Source organism: Magallana gigas, chromosome 4, assembly GCF_963853765.1.
Source record: "Magallana gigas chromosome 4, xbMagGiga1.1, whole genome shotgun sequence".
NCBI lineage: Eukaryota > Metazoa > Mollusca > Bivalvia > Ostreida > Ostreidae > Magallana > Magallana gigas.
In genome coordinates, this window is record NC_088856.1 from 54,778,133 (window position 1) to 54,803,264 (window position 25,132).

Sequence of the window (25,132 nt, forward strand, 5' to 3'; positions counted from 1 at the left end):
TATCCCTGCGCTGCGAATGATTTTGGTATAATATGAATTCCACTTGATATAAGCATTGTGTTTTTGCTAGCTTAATTAACCAACTAGTTAGTTCTGCCGTGACAATGATATGAAATTGATAAAAAAAAATGAAAACAGAGTTGTTGTTGTATGCAGCACACGCACATAAACGCTAAAATTAATAATCAGCAAATACACAAGATGACTGAATTGATTTGATTGATAGACTCATTCATCTTTAAAGAATCTGATAAAAAATTCAAGGAACGGTGAGTAGTTGTTATGATATTTTCCATTATTTAAAAAGTTTGAAAGATTCCGTTCCGTTCCGTTAAATACCATTATCCACACGGGTAATGGTATTTTGCGGAACGGAACGGAACCAGAAGAAAATTGTTCAGACGGAAGGTAAGTGATGAATATTAAACTTTTTCCTTGCGAATGTGCTCGTTATATTTTAGAATTCTACGTAATATGGGTTACACATTGCGTTATTGCTAGCTTGATGAACAAACTAGTAATATCATCCGTGTAAGTAATGTAGAATCATAGATGAAATAAAAGTTATGGCTGTACACAACACAGGAGTGATATGCACATATGCAAGATGTTTGAATTGATGAAATGATTTGTTGGTTTGCTTCATTAATCTCAAAATAACATAGAAATAAACAAACAGCTAGTAGTTGTTATGATATATTTTATATTTCAAAATTTTTAAACGGTTCCGTTCCGTTCCGTTAAATACCAATATCCACACGGGTAATGGTATTTTGCGGAACGGAACGGAACCAGAAGAAAATTGTTCAGACGGAAGGTAAGTGATGAATATTAAACTTTTTCCTTGCGAATGTGCTCGTTATATTTTAGAATTCTACGTAATATGGGTTACACATTGCGTTATTGCTAGCTTGATGAACAAACTAGTAATATCATCCGTGTAAGTAATGTAGTATCATAGATGAAATAAAAGTTATAGCTGTACACAACACAGGAGTGATATGCACATATGCAAGATGTTTGAATTGATGAAATGATTTGCTTCATTTATCTCAAAAGAACATAGAAATTAACAAACAGCTAGTAGTTGCTATGATATATTTTATATTTCAAAATTTTTAAACGGTTCCGTTCCGTTCCGTTAAATACCAATATCCACACGGGTAATGGTATTTTGCGGAACGGAACGGAATCAGAAGAAATCTATTCAGAAGAAAGAATACTTAAGTAATTTTCATCGACGTTACACACACAGATTAATTGAGTTTGGTTTAAACCTCAACTTTATATTTACAGTGTCAATCAAACATCATAAAACAACTAGTGACTTTAGGTTTTCTCGGGAAAGAAGCGTGTAATGACTTATAGAGCAATTAGTAGCATATTTTATGTAATACACAGTTCATTAAAACAGCAAAATTTGTAAAACAATCTTCCATTTACGATAAGTTAAATTGAAATAATGACGTTTAAAAAAAATCTTGTTTCCCCTTTTGGGGCCTCTTAACTGGTTCCGTTCCGTTCCGTTCCGTTCCGCAAAGTACCAATAGCCGATATCATCGACAGTTGTTTCTTCAATAAAAATGGAAGTCGTAAAAATGATTTCCTTGTCATTGGAAATTAAAAAAATTATCTTCTTAAAAGCCATTCTGATTGCACACACAAGTACTCTGAAGTTGACATTAAAAAGATGCTTGAGATTCTTTAAGAAAACATCTCTGTAGTTTTTATAAATCATCGATGGGGACCAATTGCTAGCAGATCTATTTTGTTTTCTTATGAAGCAGAATTTAATCAAAAACTTGTACGTGAAAAAAATAAATCACTCGCTGTGGCCTTTAACAATTAACAATTGTTATTTCCATTCTTACGTCGACTCGATATATCCCAGTGAACTTGAAATAAAAGATACCACAGAGTCTGCGTAATCTGTTTTATATTTGGATATTTTACTGAAAATGGACATTGATGGTAACCTAACAAAACTTTATGATAAACGCGATGACTTCAATTTTTCTATAGTCAACTTTCCTTAATTATGTAGGAATATGCCTTAATCACCTGCATATGATGCTTTTGTTTCTCAGTTAATTCGATACGCAAGGGCATGTTCTTCATTTGAACAGTTTCTAAGGCGAAGGGACCCTAATGACAAACAAGTTGATAAAACAGGACTATCAACAGTCTCGTTCGTTCTATGGTCGATACAACGACCTTGTCAGCAAATACAATCTTCCACTGGGTCGCATGCTGACTGACTTGTATTTCGTTTAATGGATTTTGAGAAGTTTGACGGTTTGTTATTGTCATTGTTTCATTAAATCGTCAGTGAGAACAAGAACCCAGATAATAGTAGTGGTGGTCAATCAACCCGTGAAACTCCGGTTTACCTACACTGCTCCTCCCTCTACTACCAAGAGATCATTTAGTCCACTCCGCATTACAACAGACAGCCAGGGTCGCATCCTGACAGCAGACTATAACAACGACTGTATCCACATCCTGGATCAGGACGGACAGTTCCTCCGCTACATTGACAACTGTCATTTATTCACACCATGGCGTTTATGTGTGGACACCAGAGACAACCTCTTTGTGGCTGTGTTAACAGGTAAAGTGAATAAAATACAATATTACATGTATCACATGTAAACAAAATGTGTGTATGTACTTAATGTAAACAGAATATGTTTATATACCACACATAAACTGATTTATCTGTGTGACAGTGTGTGTACTATGTACAAATGTAGATAGTATGTGTATATAGTAATAATGTTATCTAATTGTTCGCATGTATTTCATGTACATAACAAAAACAAGTGTATGATACTGTAAATCTATATAAATAAATTGTGAGTATATGTAATTAAAGACTGTTGGATTGTTACGTCAACTGCATTTAAATGAAATGTTTGCAATGCTATATAGCTGTTTTATATAGGGATCTGAAATGCATGGCCACTGAAAGTTTAACATACAGACGTCCCAATAAAAAAGATTTCAGACACAGACACATACCCTCTACCTAATAATTACACAAGGTATAACTATCGCTGCCATCTTGGATGACTGTATCATCAGGTAAAAAGGTATATATTCTTTTATTATGTGAAAAATACATGACATCAGGTGCCTTTGATTTCAGACTTCATATCTCTAGTTTTTGTTTCATTATACATGAATATAACTTCAGAATGTAAAAAATAATCATTGAAAAAGGAAAAATACTAAGGTACGTTGCATCGTTTTTTAAACAGGGAGGGGGGCAGACTCGTCTAAAAAAAAAATTGACAAGCCCAAAAAATAATCTCCAAAAGCCTATTCCGTGCCCGGGGGGAGGGGGAGAGCTGGCATTGTATATTATAAACGTCTTTAATGCCACATGTCTAAAATTTCACGATTTCCTTTGTTAGTACCTATCACGGTGTTTTTAATTTTACGGCCAATCGGTTTCAATTCAAATGAAGATTGGAAAACATATATGATACGCAATGAACATATTACCATACATTTTACATTATTTTTCTTTGGCATCACGTTAAGTTACTGTCCTAAATCCGTTAAGAACTATTAAAAAAATAATTTAAGTATTTTATCGAAGATAATACACACTATTGTATATTGCGCACCCAACATTTTAAGCATGAAAATTGAGGGGGGAGGGGGGGGGGTAATATGTTCAAAATCTGTACAAATTTATAATCAATTAATCTTAAAAGATCTGCTCAATGTGAATGCCAATTGCAAACAACCTGCAGGGTGTACAGGAATCTTTGGAGATGTCAAAAATAATAAGTGGCAATTAGGGCACGTCTTCACAACAATGGCTTCGATAGGGCCGCAGAGCTTAGGGGTGCTAAAAGATAAAGGTAAATCGAAGGTTCCGCTATAATTAGTTGTTTAATTAACATTAATCATACATAATATTTTAGCTTGAGTTTTTAAAATTGCTATAATTACGACAGGGAATTGGTTATTTAGGCCCCACTCAGGGACACATCTATCCATAACATCTGTAACGGCAGCATACACGAAGATTGCAATTACACAGTGAATATTCACGGTGGCTTAATGTTCACGGAAAAATGTCTGACTGTGAACATAGTGAAATTAAAACACCATAATGTTTTCCACGTCTACAGTGTCTATCTATAACTTCAATTTCAATGCTTCCAAAAATGTAGGGGGGGGGGGGGGACTCTATAATAATTCAATTTTTATATGTAAAAAATTAGTTGCTAATTAGTTGCTAAGGGGAGGGAGCCAGTCCCCCGCCCCCTCCCCCTCCTCATGGTACGTGCCTCATACTACATGGGTATGTAATTTCAAGACTATAATAAATGTTTGCATGAAATTGACATACGTATTACAGGTTTATTTTAAGATTATAATTATGAAACTGTTTCTAATTCAAATCCAGACACCTCAAGCACAACAACAGTTATATCCGTCATTCCCTTATTTCAAGAGATAATTTAATATTTTTCTTTTGGTGAATGAAAATAAATAAAATATTGTATCAGTGGATGTAACTTTTCATCAAAACTTTCCTGTCATTATTTTACATTCATTAAAAATTATAAAACTCATTTCACCGTAGCAAGATAATCAAAATCTTAGCAGATTATTCAAGGAATTGGTCGAGACATGGTTGAGGCAAAATCGGAGATTTCCGCCTTAGTATGGAACGGGATTTTCATTTAAGATTACAACCACTGACACCTGACGTAAGAAACATTATTTTAGTTCTGTACAATCGTATTACTTGTATAAAAAGAAATATCTTAAGGTCTGGCGCCGGTGTTGAAAGCAACATATAAAATGAATGATTTCCCTCTTTTGTAAAAAAAAAATTGAAAGGGCTCTAGCTTGAACTTATTTAGCGCACATGGCATGATGCACTTGTTACTTCGATATATGAACAAATTATCTGGCCTTTTTAGATAACGTTGAATGAAAATGCAAAATTTACAATGTAACAATTGCATTTGTTTATTGAAAGTTGATAAGAATTTGATAAAAAAATATATATACTTTTAGAGGTAGGGCGGCAGAAACAGTTATGTCTACAACAGCAATTTTGAGAAGGTATGCAATTGCAGAACATTTGGTGGGGGGGGGGCATCTAGTAGGCCCACTTTCATAACCGATGCAACATGTACAGGTATTTGTTGCATGCCTGTGAATAAAAAACCATATTCTCCTCTCTCACCATCTCGTTCTGGAAGCCAGTGGGCGAAAGTACACTGTCTGGGTATGCATATTGATCATATAGCGGCCCATCATATAGGTACTACTTTTTAAATGAAGTACCAATTCCAATTGATGAACATTAAACCAATAAAATGCTTTCTTTAGTGATTCATGAGGAATATGAAGGTGACGACATTGAAGAAAAAATACATAACCAGCGTATGTAATTTTTCTTCAATGACCGCTACCATCATAACTAACATTTTATTGTTTATACTAACACCATTCTTTTAACAGATTAATAAATTGATTGTAAAAAGTAAGTGAAATTCACTTAATTACTGTTAAATAACTGTACATCAGTACATTAGCTAAAAGAAACAGTCAAATCGTCTACTATGGGAATTTTAGTCTGATATCATCATGATAATTTTGTGACGTCCGTGATTTTTCTCATTACTAACTTTGGAATGGATGCTCGGGACAACAAAATGGCATATGGACATGTGCCATCCTCTAGTCTACTGATTCAAAAGACGTAGTGAAATGTTTGTGTAGTTATAATAATTTGGAATAAATCAATATACGTTAGTTCGGTTGAAGAAGCTTGCAATATCGTTTGAAGTATACACAAACGTATAAGTACATAATTATGCAATAACGTCGTATTCTCTTCAGATATGCATAATACTCTATAGTCTGTTTTCTATATTTTGTCAATGACGTTACATGTACATCTAACCAATGCCCTAATATGTATATATTTACTATCAGTGTTAATTTCATTTATGTTTGCATCGGAAATTTAAATCTGGGACGTTTAATTTTCTATGCATACATTTTGTTCAACTCTTTAATTTAAGTTTTTACCTGCGTTTGTTATTTATGTTCTGCGATTTGAACAACAACGTAACGTGTTATGTTTATTAAGTATGTATAGTATTTCTAGATCATAAACAAATTTATAATGTTGTTTAAATTGATGCATGCATTAATCAATGCAAAACATTCTGAAAGTGTTTATCACGAGATTGAAAATTTAAATCGTAGAAAAAACCTCTTGAAACAATGCTTTTATATCATGGTTTCATAGGTTGTTTGCTCACATACCAGAAGACTGGTCCTATAAATTCAGAACGCTTGTAAATCTTTTACTTCGATCACGTGATCACTACTATGACGAGAGAGTCCAGAAAGATAAATACAATCCCCGCCATGTTGGATCGCACAGGCTTGTTGTTTCTCTCTTAATCATTGATCCATTTTCTCGAATGACGATATAAATCGTGTACTTTGTGACATAGGTTTGTACATTGTTTTCCTGAAAAATTATTTTACAATCATTAAAATATTGTCTTTAAACAAATTTGTCACAATCAAGAATTTCAATGTGACCTTTCTTCGCGTTTTCTAATGCTTTTTTACATATTATATGTAATTATTGCGACTTAAATGTATATTTTGTCACTGCACATTATGTGTCGTTATCAGATGGTATATATACTCTATATATCATGTACGTACATAAACATGCAAACACAGATGGGCTTGTATATATATAATATATTGTATATTATTAAGGGTTTATCTACATATTAAAAACTACGTGCATGCAAATCTATATTTGTATATCATTACGTATGAATAATATTTGTAGATCATAAACATATTAAAATGTGGTTCAGATTGATGCATGCTTTGATTAGTCGATTACTCCAAACATGCTGAAGATGTTGATCACGTTGTTGAAAATAGCGAACACACGTTTCGCGGTCCTTGCGGGTACTGGTCCAGAAGTCATTGTAGATAATATGTATGTGCATGCTTTATACATGCACAGGTGACATACAATATATTGACAATAACTTCCAGTGCCCGATGCCGTCCTTATAATCCTATTCAGAGCGCGCATGTAAATATGCCGGTAGCTATTTACTTTTCGTCGATCACGTGATCACTATCAAGACCAGGTAAATGCATTACCCGTCATGCTGTATCGTACAGGTTTATTGTTTCCTTCTTATCATATATAAATCATTGATTCGTGTTCTCTTGGTAAACCGTGTTCTTTTTGACACAAGTTTGTACATTGTATTCCTGGAAAGGGGTTGTACACAATCATCAAAATACTGTCTTTAAAACAAATTTGTCACGTTAAAGAATATCATTGTGACATTTTTTCGCGCTACCTATTACTATAATACATACATGTAACATGTAATTACTGTGAGTTAAATATGTCCGTTGTTTTACTGCTCATTATTTGTTTTTATCAGATGATATGCATTACGTATCTGTCTTTCAGAATTCTATTTAAACCCATTCCATCATAGTGGCTGACCATGGACCCCTCTCGTAATTGGGCCCAGGATGTGTTACGGTGTCGTCTCTGTGAGACCCCGGGCCCTCCGATGTACTGTGACATTTGTCACACACATCTGTGTAAAGCCTGTGTGGGGGAACATCTCTCTGATCAATCCAAAGAACACAAAGTGCTGCCATTTGAAAAGAGAGGATCTACCCCTAAATGTTTAAAACATTCCACAAAATTGTGTGAACTTCATTGTGAACAATGTGACATTCCTATTTGTTCACTCTGTGTTTCGTCTGGTGAACATTTAGGACACGTACAAATTGATATTGTTTTGAAAAGTTTTGAAACCAAGAAAAAACACTTACAAAACGATTTTCAAGAATTAGAAAAAATCATTCATCCTAAATACCAAGAGTTTGCTAATAACATCTTAGTTCAAAAAGCTGATCTGAAAAACAACTCTCAGAAATTGGCAACAGAAATCGGCAAACATGGTGAAGCCTTGCACAGAGAAATAGACATCATTATTCAGAAACTAAAGTTTGATCTAGATGATATTGACTCTAAACACCTGGCCATCCTAAATAAACGGGAAGATGAACTCAGACGAACCATTTCTGAAATCACACATACCATTGCTGAACTGAAGAAGTTACTGGACTCTAATGATATCAGCCGTGTCTCTGCTTTCAGATCCAGGAATGATGAATTCAGAAGATTGCCTCCTAAACTCACAGTGTCTTTACCAAGTTTTAACCCCAAGAAGATCAACAAAGAACAACTCTATCAACAGTTTGGTTCTCTGTCAGCGTTATCTATCAAAACTGAAGAACATGGCTACACCATGGAATCTCCCGATGCTGAGTCCTCTCCCCGCAGACCGCTCATTAATGTACCACGGATCATCACACAGATAAACACCGAGTATGGAGGATTATGCAGTGTGTCATGTCTGAGTGATGAAGAGATATGGATGCGTGGTGATGGGGACATGATGAGACTGTACAACCTCCGGGGAGAACTAGTGAAGTCAGTCCAAACCAAGTCAGGGAACGTTCCATGGGACATAGCAGTGACAAAGAGTAGGGATCTTGTTTATAGTGATGTCAAAAATAGAACTGTAAACATAGTGAAAGATACACAGATACAGACAGTGATCAGACTACAGGGGTGGAAACCTCTCAATGTATGTAGTACCTCCTCTGGTGACCTCATGGTTGTCATGGACAGTGATGATAAACAAACAAAAGTTGTGTGTTACTCTAGCTTCTCAGAAAAGGAAAGTATTCAGTACGACGACAAAGGACAACCTCTATATTCATCTGGTGCCACTAAATACATCAGCGAGAACAGGAACCTAGATATCTGTGTGGCAGACGCCCATGCAGTAGTGGTGGTCAATCAGGCCGGGAAACTCCGGTTTACCTACACTGGTCCTCCCTCACTTACCAATGGATCATTTAATCCACGAGGCATCACAACAGATAGCCAGGGTCGGATCCTGACAGCAGATTATTACAACACCAGCATCCACATCCTGGATCAGGACGGACAGTTCCTCCGCTACATTGACAACTGTCATTTATACCTTCCATGGGGTTTATGTGTGGACACCAGAGACAACCTCTTTGTGGCTGAGTTAACAGGAAAAGTTAAGAAAATACAATATTAAGTGTGTATACATTGTTTATAGAAGTAGATTGTACAGACATATGTTTATCACAAGCCTCTGAATTTCTATCTAAATTTGTATTTAGAAATACGACTCTGAATTTCTAATAAGCCGTTATATATATATATATATATATATATATATATATATATATATATATATATATATATATATATATATATATATATATATATATATATATATATATATACACATATATATATATATATATATATATATATATATATATATATATATATATATATATATATATATATATATACACATTTCACAGCTTATTGGTAGAAATTCGTAAGTCTATAGAAGTAGATAGTTCTCTTACTATATTAAATATACAAAAGTACATTATTAAGCAAAGGAGGAGAGCTAATTCTATCACTAAAAAGAAATGTTGGTAATACCAAGTGTTTTACAGTACAGGAATCTTGAATGAATTGCCACTGAAAGTTTAATGTATAAACCTCCCGAGTCCAACTAAAGAGATTCGATCTTTGACCAAAGAGATCTCAGACTTGATGTTTCCTGCAGGTTGTTCATTTTTCATCGTAAGTAATGTCAGGCGGAAAAATATCATTCAGAAATGGAGCTAGAATTTAACTGTATGTAACTTCAAAACTAATAAATGCATGGCATCCGAAACTTTTTTTTTTATGATCATTTTTAATATAATTGTATCTAACTGAAATCCAGACACATCGATTAATAACAACAACAGTCCTATCTGTCAGTCACTTTGTTAATAATTATTGTTTCTTATAATTTGTGGATGAACGAAAATTACGATTGCATCAGCTAGTGCAGCTAGGGTAGCGTTTAATCGAAAGTTTCGTGTCATCTTTTTATCCTTTTAATTAAAAATGAATAATTAATTTCATAGTAGCAAGATATTCAATACAGGTACTTAAATAATAATATTTACTATGTACGAAGTCGTTTTCATAGGTTCATTACATTTTCTTGAACCTCCATAGGATAATGATGAAGACCACTTTTTCACAGTTTTAAAACATAGTCAGCACGTGTTTGTCTAATGTTCTCTTTTTAATGATTTTTGTACATTATATATTAAGCTTACGTTAAAATGAGATCAATAGACAAACATGCGCTTATGGTTAAACAGAGAAAAAAACTGTTTCTTCCTGTGCCTGCGTTTTCTGTTGTAAACGGTATAATTTGACCTGTTAAATATCATATAATTTTTGGTGTTCTTAAGGTCAGGACGATGATTTAGCTACCCGAGAAGTACAATTTTCACCTCGCCTCCGGTTCGGTGAATATTCGTGTACATCGAAAAAACAGCAATTTTTTCTTTCAATATGATTCAGCGACGATCTGATAAAGACTTGTTATCAAACGAAGATATTAGTTTGAAGCCAAAGACGAACAAATTTTAAAACGCGATTTTTAATTGGGCGATCTATTTTTAGTACAAAGTAGAGAAAATCAAAATTTGATGTAATATTGACCTCCTTGGTCACGTGCACGTGAATATAACTTTTTTTCTAGATTGTTGGATATCAGCCAATCAGAGAGCTAGTAATTAATCAATAATATGGGAATATAATTTGCAATGTAATTTATTACCCCGGGTAATTTTGTGAATATTAAACATCAGCCACGTGACATGTAACGTAGCACTCATTCTGCTTGGTGATATTTTTGTTTGGACTCGATTCCAATCTCAATTTTATTGGTCCTGTGCGTTTATGATTAATCTACTTTTTAATTGTTTTTGAACATGTAAATTCTTGACATCAGCCATTGGTTTACGATTATCAATGGACATTTATACCGGCCGATATCAGATATTTTGTATTAAAACATCTAAAAAAAAATGGCAACATGCCGAGAGAGAGAGAGAGAGAGAGAGAGAGAGTGTGTGTGTGTGTGTGTGTGTGTGTGTGTGTGTGTGTGTGTGTGTTTTCCATTAACTTTAGAACAGCTATTCTTATTTTATACCACTCATCGCAATATTAGTTCTACCCACATATATTTATGAATCTAATTCTCAATTAAGGGCAGTTAAGTCTTAATTCCAGATATCTGCAGAGCAGTAAGAGTAAGAAAACAACGAATTATTTTATTGCAACGCAGTTTGTATTGGAAATAGACCAAACTCTAGTAAAATTGAGCAAAGAATAAAGGTAACAATAGTGACCGATAAGGACCCAAAATATGGCGTCAAGTGCAGCCATTCTTTATATTAATTAAAGTAGATTCGTTCTGCACTTTTTGACATACATTGATATAGTTTTTTTTAAATATAATTATAAATAAGAAAGAAGGAAAAATAATAGAGAAACACCAAAATGGAAACACGAAATGTGTCTTTGATCAGTTGACGTTTCGCTCTTATTAAATATATCCTTCTTAAAATTTTAGCGGATTTTTTTTTTCATTCTATAAATAAATTTAAAAAAGAAACACTGAAATGACATGTGTAATAAAGATGGGATATTTGTATTGAAATAATTTACAATTTTTAGAACAAATCAAAAAAGGCACACTTTGTATCACTAGTTGTCATACGATCATACGACTACATGCAGTGAATAGTTGGTTTTGAATTTAAACCCCATCTAATGAATCCGAACAAGCTTTAAGACGCATGAGTAGAATATAGTGAGTTAACAATAAGAGGGGTTTGATTCTTTTGCTAATTGGAACATAAATAATTTTACGAGTTACGATTAAAAATTGGTTAATTAGAATTTTTTAATGAACCGTTCCGAACTGAATTCTGAAGTTTTAAAATTTTTCACCATACGTTACGAATTGTAGTAGGAACAAACTTTCTTCAAAGCCTGCGTCAAGTTTAATTGGAACTTCTAGGGACTTTCCTGGAAGGAAAAAAATCGCTGTAGTACTTGTAAATAGGCGTTTTATCTGTTGAGAAATTTTAAATATGAGCCTGAACTGCCTCAACTATATGCTCATGATTATATAACATAAGAGACATAGAAGGCTGTTTAGTCAATACTTCAATTGATGATGAGCGACCCAAATCTGTAAAAATATTTTTATATTCAGGAATATCATTTTTTAAGCTTTTGAAAAAAGAAAGAAAATAACTTTTGGCGTCCATATTTGTTGCAATTTTTGAGGTCCAATGATAAATTTGTTCTCAAAATATATTTCCATTTCTTGTAATCTTTGTTTTAACCTCTGACCGCCCATTTTATTTAGTATATTTGCCATCCGCACTCGTAATTTATTCATATGGCAAGTAATACAAAGAGTGAACATTTTCTGTGTGCAATTTTTGTGTTTTCAGTAAGATATAAGACTGTAATGGTTTATTGTGATAGATACTGAACTGTTTTGTTGCGTAAATCCCTTATTGACAATTGAGCTCAGGTCTTTCAGAATCGTTGCAGAATTTGTCAATTTAATTCCCGTGCCTTCTACAATACATTTTAAACTTATGTTTCTCATTATATGACTGTTGCATAAAAATTTATTTTCAGATAAAAATGAATGCTTATACCTATAACATTGGTGGTGATAAAATGTTCATATTAATTAAAAGTGTGATAATCAAGAGGTTCCAAATTTATCAAAGTCCTAAATTGAGCAATTTCACAATAAACAAAAGTACAACTTAATCTAACAAACGTGTAATTAGGAATATCAATCTCTCCACATGTTTACTCACACACTTTTAATATTTAACAATTTCGCCTACTTTTAATAAAACTGACCAATTGAGTTGAATTATAAAAGAATTCTGCAACAGAAAGCAATAACTCCGATCACATTTTGAGAACAGGAAATAGTCATTCTAGCCATGAACAACTCAAATAAACATAGTTCTCAGACCCAATTCTTGATTTGTAAGTAATTATGAACAATGACATTGATACTATGATGAATGGATAGGAAATGTTAATATGAATACTACTATATGTGTGAATTTCTTTCATTTAGTTCGGATAATCTATGTTTAAAATTAAAAGGTTGATAGAGCCAAACTTTAGATATTAAATAAATCAGTTTACAAATGATAATTGAAAATGTGGTCATTAATAAACCCTACAACACAAAAATAAAACAAGGTACATAAATCAAAATTATCCATGTTTAATATTCAACAATTTTATGCATTCACTTCCTTTTCTCTTTTTTTTATTTATTCATTCTGTCAATGTATATAAAATCATTGAAAATTATAAACCAAATTATCCTTTCAACGCTAATAACTCACCTCCTATATGTAAATGGTAATTAATCAATATGTCGATCCAGTACCATAGAATTAATTACATGTATAATGAATGTTTATCAAGTTAAAACTATTCATTAATCGCAGCCTGGTTTCACGCATAAATAAAAACGTTAAAAAGAGTTTTGCCAGCATTTATTTAGAGGCCAAACAAACAGATTCTTTAGATGTTTTTAAAATATCTGCGTTGCATTAGATTGAGGGGAGCAAGGTTATTAAATTAGGATTTCAAGGAATAGAACCAACAATTTCCAAAAAAATCCATTTGGAATTTGAGAATTGTTTACCTTAAATTGTGGTGATATACATTACATTTATTAAGACAACATTCCTGACTGCTGATACAAAAAACCTGAGTCAGAATAAAAAAGCGTTGCACATTCAATAAACATGGTTCTTGTTTCAAGGCACCATGCAGTTATATTTACATTCGTTTTAAAATATAATCTTTCACATAAAAAAATCTCTTCTTTAAAAAAAGATCAGGCACAACTTTTTAAGGAAGTTCATACATTTTGGAAAAGGGTAATACAGTACAATGAAGCAGGGGAAACCTTAATATACAATGTACCCTCTACCTTAAAATACACAAAGAACACATTGCTGCCATCTTGGCTTTATTATAAAGTGTCAAATCAGGTAGAATATTTGCTTAAAGACCATCAATAACGTTAGTTTGCGATCCTCTCCGTCTTTTAATCAGTTCTTCAACATCTTAATTTATAACCGATTTAACATAAATGCACTTCACCTGTCATTTGTAAAAATCACACCTTAATTGGCATCAACTGCAGTTTTATAAAGGGACTACATTGCAGAACAAATACATTATATGGTACACGCATACAGTCTTAAGATAAGACATATAAGTACTGTAACAGTCGCATTTAAGAGAAATTATTTCAGATAACAAGAGGCCCATGGGGCCACATTGCTCACCTGAGCAACAATGGGCGTTCAAAACATATTGTGCCGTATGGTCCCTCGGTAAAATAACAAAAAATAAATATTGTAAAGTATTCGAATTTTACACTTATTTTTGCATACACGTAATCTTTGACATTGTACCTTCATGAAATACTATTTTTTACCAGAATAAGAAATCCTACGCAAGATATAAAATTAAACATTTGGTAGGAGTACACTGTTTAGTTGTTAACTTCCAATTCCCTATATTTTCGTTCTGCCCCCCCCCCCCCCCCCCCCCACTTTGTAAAGCGGTCAAAATATATGAAAGCATATACGTACATTTTTTTCATCAACTACTTACTAGTTATTGTATTTTTAAAAAATATATAATAGTTATTGTTTTTTTATTTTACAAATCCTACATGTATAGATGTGAAGAAGAAAATTGTACCTCAATGTGCTAAATTTCTCAAAATAAAAACATTCAAAAATTTTATTTGTCTTCTCCATTATAATTAAATGACTGTTATTTACTTCGCGTACAAACCAGGATAATTTTCCGCTGTGATTTTTTCTTAGGAATAGCGATAATTACTTTATCCCTGCAACAGAAATGTGTCAGAACTATGGAAACTGTTTTAAAGATGTCGTTTTTATTTACCCGTGTCTGAAAAACTATCAAAATTGATGTAGATTTCACATTATTTATTGTATAAAGAGGGGGCCCCAGAGAGTAGGTATATACAGAATATCATTCTTTATTTTGTTTGTACAAGTATTTAACATAGGTACTCTAATTCATATAGAATTTCTAATGTTCAACCGAAATTTCAGCGTCAATCGTAGAATTATAAGCAAGATACAGAGCTCACAGTTCGCCTAGGTTTGAGTCATATTTTGTTCACATGAGTTTATTACATTCAGCTTAAGATTTTTAACTTGGTATTTTCTACCAGTTCACAAACAGTCAAGGATCACATGTACAGTAGGAGTAATAATGACGAAAAAAGGTTAAGTTTACAATACAATAAGTTGTTAAAGTTGGTTTCTGGAAGAACAGACTTTGAAAATTTTCTTAATAAATATTGACATTTTGTTTACTTTTTTAATCTTTAGTTTTTAAGATCTGTGTACAAACATAGAATTGTGAGCAAATCTCTGTATCTTGCTTATAATTCGAAGCTTAACACTCAAATATGGTTAGTAAATAGAAATTGTAAACAATTAAACGCAAGAAACATGCACTTTAACAAATAAAGAACACAATTTATTTTTTTGAAATGAATCATATATATACATGTATATACCTACATATTTCCGACAGCGATATCAAACTCTATTTAAACTGAATAAACTCGAGAAAATGCCGAGCATCTCAACAAAACCTATTGCATTAATCTACCATTACGCAAAAGATAATGCCGAATATTACCGATAGAATGAATTGTATTTCAGTACGTTTTTGTTATATCAGATTTTGCTTAATTTGCGCAGGTAAACAGTTAACTGTTTGATTTACCGAAGTGTCTGTTTGATTTGATACGTAAAAATCACGAAATACAGACGATAGTTCCCAGGTTACAAAGCATAAATAATGAAAACGAAACGAAAATCAGAACAAGCTAACACCAACGTCATGTGTGAAAATTGTCAACGCATTGAAATATTTAGCCTCAAGTTACTTTACAAAATCGGCACCAATATATTTTGCACGTTTCAAAAATGTCCCTTCATTCGCGAACTGTTGCACAACAAGCAAATTCATCATAGTCAGATCGACCCTTTTTCGTATAATGTCATGGCTGCTTTAAACAAAGAATCTCGTTTTAGAGGTATGGAATACGAGTCTTGGTAAAATGGGTATGCAAACCCGGGCCGTGGCAAAATAAAAGCCGGGGCAGATCGGCAATCGTCAATTCCAAATACGCATTATTTTGCAGCAATATTTACAGCAAATACAAATTTTGAAAAATTTAATTCAATGTATGTGAACAAAAGTCTCTGGTCTATATGCAATGGAGGCTTTACCGCAGAATTTCGCGAGAATAGCACCTTGCAGATAAATTCAGTTATACGGTATTTCAAAAACAAAATTATAATTCTAGTCTTGCTTTCTTTTGTTCATCGTCTTCTTTATTACTTGGTACATTGTGCTAAATTTGAAATCAAATATAAACAAATCATACAAAAGATGTACTCAATTTTAAAAATGCAATCATTCATCATTCAACATGTTAACATGCGACAAATAAATGTACTTTTTCTATTTTCGTTATTCAGTTGATCATATACAGACATTCGATGCAAAATGTTGATATAAAACATTTCAAACAATTCGTTTAATACCACACTTTTGTTCTTTTTTATCATCCAACCCCCTCCTGTCTGGGTATTTAATCAGACTCTTGAGGTCGGATTCGCTATACAAACTCTGTGTTGTCAGGTTGGTTATACAGACTCTTTGGGGTAGCATGCGGAGTCTACTTCCTTAGTGACCACTTTCTCTCCCAGCAGTGGAGCATCAAGAAAATTGAGAGTACCACAAGATTCATGCTGCTCGAAAATTATGATCAAAAAAATATTATAGTTTATTTAAAGAAAACTTTTAATTTTTTCATTTATGATGTGAGCTATTCAAGAGCATTTCAAATCTATAAGCATTAACTTATCTACAAAATTAATATAGAAAAATATACGTAGAGCAAAAATTAAATTCATCAAACTGAGTATGACTTTTTTTTACTTGATTTTGATATTCAGTCATTGTTTTTAATTAGTTCTGTTATTTACGACATTAATATGAACTTTTTAACAAAGAAAATGATTGACCAACTTATTCGTACCTCATTTTGACCCTGTTTCAGCAGTGGGGCTGGAATATACAGGGTCCTTGTTGGCCCGACTTTCCAGTATCTCCCCAAGTTATAGTTGTTCACTATTACAATGCCTTTATTCCTACCCTGAAATAAACAATTCACACGGTCATTGAATGCACAGATCCAGGATATTTTCCGGGGGGGGGGGGTCCAAAGGATAATTGTGTTTGCCAGGAGGGGTCCCCGAGGCATATTTGCGATAATTTTACTTAAATCTAATAAATTTTCATTTTCCAGGTGAGGGGGGTTCCGCCCCCGCCCCCTCTAAATCCGCGCATGCGTTACAATATATTTAAGAAGGCAGAATGGTTATTGTTCTTATTCTTAATTTCCGTTGTAGAAAAGCTCTGTGTAGAGATAAAACAGTACTTAAAATTTCAGAACTAAGATATAAGGATTTTTTATTTACTGTTAACTGTTAGTTTATAACTAAAACATATCGTATGTGAAAATCTGCGAAAGACCTGATGATTAATTTGTTGTGTACCCAGCCTCCGGCATGGAAATTTTCGAGTTTGTAAGTGAAAATATAAAGAAGACTTTAAATCGAATAAAAAATACAAATAAATTAAAAATCATCACAAAAATCTCCGTTAGGTACAGTGTATTGTTGTTATTCATGTTTATGTTCGTTTTTATTTTTTGTCAGTTTGGTTGTCTTATGTCAGTTTGGTTATGTCGTTTTAACCTATATGTATTTAATTTGCTATTTTTGTTTTGTAAATCTAAAATATTTTCTTTAATGTTTATATTATGTGTATTTTGGAGAGGGGCTGTTCAATATTTACCTTCATATCAAGAAAAGTATCACATGGAGACGAATCTATATGTAACGTTGTCTTGGCAACTAGAGGACCCCCACACCCTCCACAGGTGACTTCCAATTGCAACGATGAAGGCTTATATAGGAAATAAATATCAACGAAACACACACACACACACACACACACACACACACATATATATATATATATATATATATATATATATATATATATATATATATATATATATATATATATATATATATATATATATATATATTAACTACCGTACTAAATTTATCGTATGCTTTTGATTTTAAGATATGAACGATCATTGATTATCATTAGTATTTAATATTGCATCCATTTCCGGTTCAGCGCCATCTACACATACTGTCACTGACAAGATTTCTTTTTGATCGGTGTTTCTTACCTAAATTATTTAAATCTACTAGATAATAAAAAGGCTTTTAAAGTGTTCATACTTCATTTAACACTTTATATACATTTATCATTTCCTTGCGTGAATAAAAGCAATACAATCTAAACTTACTTAAAAATGAAAATTTCAACTTACCTGTCAAGGAATTTGGATTTGAAATCTAACGGAAAAATTCGCCATTGCTTGATTTCCTTTTCATCCAATTTTACATATCCACAAATGCCTTTGATACATAATAACGTTATATAACCTGTTTATAACCCTTTATATTTTGAAATCCATCAAATACACAAAGGTCATGAGCCGTAATGTAAAATTTGAGATACTGACGGAAGATTTAACAGTGGATTTATCAATATATTATATTTATATATATATATATATGTTTCGGTAAAGGCGTTTTACCTTTCCTCTCTTCGTTGAATCTATTAGATCCAAACTCAATATAATTCACTCACCCGTGGTTTTCCACCAAGATCGCTAAACTGCTCCCATCCGAAAAATGCAGCCAATTTTCATATTCATCCTAAATATTTTATTCAGTCTAAGCCACAACTGTAAACTTTAAGCTTACGTGACATTAACTTAGACTAAAGACCCATTGCAAAATGATAGTATAATGTTATTCGAATGAGATGTAGATCTGGTTTGCTAGAATTCACAGTTAGCCCTAGCTTATCCAAAATCTTACCTTTAATGCTATGTCATCAAACAATCGAGTATCATAATCTAATAGCATACATGAACTACTTAATTTTAATATTAATTTTAATATTAATTGTTTGAAGCGTACATACTGAGATCTGTCCCAAGTTTATCTTTTTGTCTGTACTCAGCCAGTCGAGTACGGTTTTCTCTTCCCCATTGACAAAAACCTTCAAACAGAAAAAAGATATCTTTTAATCATAAAACCAAACTAAAGCAAACCAATGTTTCTGCATGGTCGATGCTAAATCATTAATTATATTGATGAATATACACATTTAAAATATAAAAAAATCAGAAAGCAAAACTAATAAACATAAAAATTTTAATGTGCTGATGATAATATCATAATGATAATAACGATATGGGTGGCAAGGGTGGCTGGTTTAACATTGCTTCAATAGGAAGACAATATTTTCAGATACTTTAAACGATCTTAAGATTGTGGTTCCATTTATAAAACGTTTTATTCTGGCATCAAGACCAGCCCATCTACGGGCTATGATACCCAGGTGACCATGATGGCCTGTGAGCCTCTTCTTTTTACCTGTGCTCTGTCTTTGGGTATGTCTGTAAACGATAGTTCCGTACCAGCCTGGATCTCTGCCTGGTATAAGACATAACCGAAACATTGGTCATAGCCCTGGTGGTAGTCAAGGTTCTCCATTAACGCCGGTTCTGTAGACGTTATTGGGGTCTGAATATCAAATGTAAATAAATGTCAATAACTACAAAAATTCACTCTAAATAATATGTTTGTATATGTAAACGTTTTGACATGTATGACTACAAAATATTGATGTACATGTTAATCTTAACTTTATAATAAAGTTCACGTTACATTTAATGTATATTTATGGTTCTTTTACATTTGATGAAATTCATGGCGACCTATACTAAGCTCTGCTACTATAGAAATTGCATGGTGCGATTTATCAACAGACATTAAGAAATCACATGCTAAGTAGTGAAAATTATCATTAGTGGTAATTTTAGAAGATAGCTTAATGTTCTTTTATTTCTTACCATTAGAGATAAAACTGTCCTGAAATCTAAATACTGTGATACTGCTATTTTACCTGCAAAAAAAAACGTGCAACAAAACATTCGTAAAATAGCATAAAGTCCCTCTCATAATTTTTCTTATAGTTTTTAAAACAATAAACATACCGTAAGCTTTCTTTGGTAAATTAGGAGGAATTTCTGGCAAAGACGTTATTCCTGGAAATAGATACATGGAATGCTGAAACTTAAAAAATCAAAAAGAAAAAAGAAAATTGATTTTATCAATGATGAAACCAGGTCGTCTTGATTTTAGTACATAATGTTGTAGAAATCTCCACGACCTAACACCTTCATGTAAAGGTTTTCATGCATTACCCTGGCGTTTCAGGCCTTTCTCTAAGATAATTTCTCTTGCTCTCATATACTTTGGAGTGATGTCCCCTGCTTCCGACAATGGCGCGTCATAATCTGAAACAAAAGCAACATGATAATACTGGCCAAGAAAGAAAAATAGTGAACGGAAAAATTGTCCTTTATTATCATATGTACCATAGCTGGTGACGTCAGGTTTATAGTGGGACCCCTCGAAGTAGTTAGCTCCCGCCATAAAGCCGAAGTTGGTCCCTCCGTGGAACATGTACATGTTGAAGGACCCCCCGGCGTCTAACACCCCCGACAGACACGCCTCAAAAGCTGTCAACAAAATCGTCCATTTATACACCCATGTACATGACTATGACGTTCTAGAATCTCTTCAGAAATTCAATTTTAATTCGCTTTTATCATAATTACAAAGAGATTTGTACTGTAAAACATGTTTACAGCAAACGCGCTTACAATGTGTTAACGCTTACAATGAAGTCAATTTATTTTCCTCTACTGTACAAGCGTATGGCAAACTCAATGGCTAAAAATATAATGACTATTATTTAAAACGAAACGACATGGTTTGTTTCGGGCACTTCACTAAAGAGCGTGTTTTATATGCATCATAAAAGGTTTACTTTGCACAAGCCATTCCTTTAATGTAATACATGTACATGTAGATGATATCGTAATGGTCCGATTACCAGGGATATCTAGTCCTTTGTGGGGCTGTCCCCAGTGGTCAAACCAGCCGGGCCAAAACTCCATCACCATCAGAGGAAATTCGGGACTCCATTCCCGGATCATCCGGAACAGCTTGCTTCCGTCTTCCATTGAGGGGAAGTTAGCGGTGGGCAGGGCGTCTAAACAGGCGAACAACAACACGGGAAAATGTGAAATTAGAAGTAATCGTGTTAATTCATTTGATTCGTGTAAACCGTTATTATATTACACATTTTAAATTTTCCAGAAGGAACAAGTAGCATCATCGTTTAAAAGTTTTATTAAATAAATTTCATAAGTTTGTTTACTATTCTATACTCTGTCCCAAGATATTTTGGATTCACGTTTGGCTTAATTGTTTGATATTTATTATTACCTCAGGATTCAAACGATGTTCATTCAAAAGTATGAAAAAATTCCAAGATTTCTCAGTCAAAACGCCCCTGTAAGCTTATCAGGTTTCAAAACAATGCTAAAAAATGTTATGTCTACGGAGATTTTGCATTGCAGCAAGCCCGGATGATAACGTTGAAATATTTCGCGATGTATTCCGAGTGTATTGATGTAAACATTCCCCATTATAAATCTCCGTAAGGAATCTGTTTTCGTTCCTGTGAATTTTTCCGAGTGAAAGATGATAATGTTTCAATAAAATTATCTTGGAAAATATCCCTTTCAACTATTTCAATTGCACTTCTTTCACAGGTAAGTGTATTTTTATTAAAAATCGTCCAAATGTGCAGCATAAATATCTTGGGACAGACTATAGTATGTGTTCATACATTTATAGAATGGAGCTCTCTTTAATCCAAATATATTCTCTGACGTCAAGAGGAGTTCCTTAATCCCATTGTTTAGTAGGATCTACAACAATAAAGAAAGAGTGGTAGTAACAGCAAATAATAACTTTAAACCAAACAGGCACTTAACATCGCAGGGGGGGGGGGGGCTGCTATTGACAGGGGGCTTTTTATTTTACCTTGTCAAGATTTTTTTGGAAGAGTCTGGCCCCCCTCCCACTTTCAAAAATGATGCTACGTGCCTGCAAAATACTATCCTTTCTCATTCTTAGTCTTGCTTGACCTTGATCTCACCTTGAAAGGTCATGACCTCTTGACCTACCTCTCTAATGGTGTGTAGGTGATCAACCTCGGTGCTATAGGAACCAAACTCGTTCTCTACCTGCACGGCTATGATTGGTCCACCATTAGAACGCTATTGATAAAAAATACATGTATCCCTGATGATAAACAATAACAGACTCATTGTATCAACATTTATGACATTCTGGAACCAGACTTACTTGTAGCAGACTTACTTTATGGGGTAAAAAGTTAAACAACGCTTTTTCACCTTTCTTATTTTAAGTTTCGATAGTTTTATAAAGTAAGTAAACAACTACAGTGTGCATAGTAAGACTTACTTAGTAGTAGTAGTTACATGGTTTGTAGTTGAACTAATATGGTTTATACATGGTCAGTAAATGCCATATGGAATTTATTGACTATGTAAAAACCATATTAGGTCAACTACAAACCATGTAACGATTATATCTTACCGACTGTCTTTTTTAATGATAAAAAATAAATAAAACAATGGAAATCAAGCTTTTGTAATAATATAATAACAAGTTTTAATTTGAGTACGAAACATGACGTCATAATGCTCTAAAATAACATCATAATGCTCGAAAGGGGTAATTTTTTCTACTGACTATGTATGGAATATACATGGTCTCCACGTGACTGCTGTAAGCCAATGATTTCTTACAATTTAGCAGGAAGTAAGATGTATTGACGTACCTGTAGGTCGGTGATTCTGGGGATCAGATCATTATAGAAGCGTCTGACGGCCTCTACGTACGGGGGATAGTTGCTCCGTACCTTTATGTCAGGGTCCTTTAGCAGCCAACTAAAAGACGCAAGTGTACATACAACAAACACAAAATACAAGACAACAAACAACTAACCCTGTAAAAGGATTTCGTGAAAATGTTCATTTTCAGGTGTTTTTTTTTTGTTATATATGTATTAAATAGAAAAAAAAGAATAATATGATTTGCAGGAAAATTAACAAAGTATATCTGATCATATAACACGTTATAATTTTATACATAGTCTTACCATAAGAATTTCCCTTACCTTACTCATTCCCTTTATTTCCTAGTACATGTATAAACTTACCTGTAGGTATTCTTTTCTTTTCCAGGTTGAAATTTTACTTACTCATTTCTTAGGTAGAGACTATATACCTGGACATTCCATGTACCTGACCAATTCAGCTTTCGGATAGATACTTTACCTGACCAGTTCTATTTTCAAGAAGATAGTTACCTGACCGTTTCTATTTCCAGGTAGATATTTACCTGGGCATTCCTCCCCAGTCCCACTCGGCACAGATGTAGGGGCCTGGTCTAAAGATCACAAACAACCCCTCCTCCCCCGCCTGTCGAGAGAGAGAGAGAGAGAGTTTATTAGAAAGAGAAAGCGAGGTTATGAAAGACCAAGAAAAATCATAAACAATGAGACACACTAAAAATAAAGTCAGAGAGAGAGAGAGAGAGAGAGAGAGAGAGAGAGAGAGAGAGAGAGAGAGAGAGAGAGAGAGAGAGAGAGAGAGAGAGAGAGAGAGGTATGTTAGGTCAGACAAACCCGACATCCAGAATTCCGGAATAATTAAACTCCCCCGGATACTCCTCGTGTAGGTTCCATGGTACATACCTACAATGTCAAAGTCAATTAAAGATAGACTGAAGCATATTTCACATGGTATATCAATTACAGTGTATCACTGCATTGTGTTATATTATTATTACTTGACTCGATAGTGTTAGGTACGTACATGTGGTTTGAACATGTTTTATTGTATATATAATATACAATGAGATCATTGTAAATATGATATGCAATGAGATCATTGTATATATAATATACAATGGGATCATTGTATATATGATATGCAATGGGATCATTGTATATATGATATGCAATGAGATCATTGTATATATGATATACAATGAGATCATTGTATATATGATATGCAATGAGATCATTGTATATATGATATGCAATGAGATCATTGTATATATAATATAAAATGAGATCATTGTATAAATGATATGCAATGAGATCATTGTAAATATAATATACAATGAGATCATTGTAAATATAATATACAATGAGATTGAACACAAGTTCTAGCAACTTACTAGGTCCTCACCTTATACAAATAATTTGCAATTGTCACAAAACATGCCATTAATAACGTGTTCGAGTGAAGTCTCAGAAAAAAAATCAACAAAACAAAAAAATATTAAACAAACGCCGCGAAGGTTAACAAGAACTGCAAAAACAGGGTAGTGGAAACGGAGCAACTACATGTACTTTTGGAAAGGAGTACTTAAGCACAATTGGTAAATGAAAAACAACAAGTAATATATACAATTTGTATGCAGACAAAGAAGTTGCCTAAAAAGGGTTATTTTGTGTGTAGATGAAGAGCAAATTATAATGAATGATTCCTTATCTTTGCTTATATTTTATTAAATGACATGTTGTATTTTTAAATCTAGAGAACAGTGCATTGTATATTTAAACTGATTTAATATCTGTAGAAGAAGTAGTATTATAAAATAAAAGTACTGAGTTCACTTTCACTAGAATAGTGGAGAAAGTAGAATAGCGTCCCGAATGTTCAGAGTAAAGATTGTAAAGACGATAAAATAAAGAAACTGACACCGAACGCAGGGAAACTCAAGACCTGTCGACTGTTTCATTGACGTTGCTACTAAACCGTTAGACACTGGGATTGGTGATGAACATTACGAAGCACATGTATACGAGTATTTGTAACAGTGTAATGACTGTATCGCAAGAAAATCATCACCACAATGTAATTTTATCCCTGTTTAGTTTATA

General features: G+C 33.2%; 2 protein-coding genes and 1 long non-coding RNA gene across 3 annotated transcripts; 1 reads left to right on the top strand and 2 right to left on the bottom strand.

The window, feature by feature from the left end:
* Positions 1 to 6,377: 6,377 nt before the first annotated feature.
* Positions 6,378 to 9,230, top strand: LOC117683198 (E3 ubiquitin-protein ligase TRIM71-like). Its single transcript, XM_034452209.2, has 2 exons — positions 6,378 to 6,500; positions 7,502 to 9,230. The coding sequence occupies exon 2, from the start codon at positions 7,539 to 7,541 to the stop codon at positions 9,180 to 9,182; it is 1,644 nt and encodes a 547-aa protein (XP_034308100.2). The 5' UTR covers positions 6,378 to 6,500; positions 7,502 to 7,538; the 3' UTR covers positions 9,183 to 9,230.
* Positions 9,231 to 14,754: 5,524 nt separating this feature from the next.
* On the bottom strand, positions 14,755 to 18,111 carry LOC136274975 (uncharacterized). Its single transcript, XR_010713435.1, has 3 exons — positions 17,999 to 18,111; positions 17,178 to 17,294; positions 14,755 to 16,887 (listed from the first exon to the last, which is right to left on the bottom strand). It is a non-coding gene; the product is annotated as an uncharacterized lncRNA (long non-coding RNA).
* Positions 18,112 to 19,109: 998 nt separating this feature from the next.
* Positions 19,110 to 23,588, bottom strand: LOC105346528 (beta-galactosidase-1-like protein 2). Its single transcript, XM_066083425.1, has 12 exons — positions 23,581 to 23,588; positions 23,018 to 23,126; positions 22,338 to 22,430; positions 21,998 to 22,079; positions 21,197 to 21,355; positions 20,676 to 20,819; positions 20,502 to 20,594; positions 20,292 to 20,342; positions 20,148 to 20,200; positions 19,669 to 19,818; positions 19,214 to 19,291; positions 19,110 to 19,115 (listed from the first exon to the last, which is right to left on the bottom strand). Exons 1-12 carry the CDS (start codon positions 23,586 to 23,588, stop codon positions 19,110 to 19,112), a joined length of 1,026 nt encoding a protein of 341 aa, XP_065939497.1.
* Positions 23,589 to 25,132: the final 1,544 nt, after the last annotated feature.

Excerpts from the sequence above, each read along its gene's own strand:
- LOC117683198 (XM_034452209.2), top strand. The coding sequence starts at position 7,539 with ATGGACCCCTCTCGTAATTGGGCCCAGGATGTGTTACGGTGTCGTCTC.
- LOC105346528 (XM_066083425.1), bottom strand. Across the intron at positions 21,356-21,997 it reads GAGAGCTCCATTCTATAAAT|ACGCCCTGCCCACCGCTAAC; the intron begins GTATGAACACAT and ends TCGCCTGTTTAG. Across the intron at positions 20,820-21,196 it reads CAAAGGACTAGATATCCCTG|CTTTTGAGGCGTGTCTGTCG; the intron begins GTAATCGGACCA and ends TTTTGTTGACAG.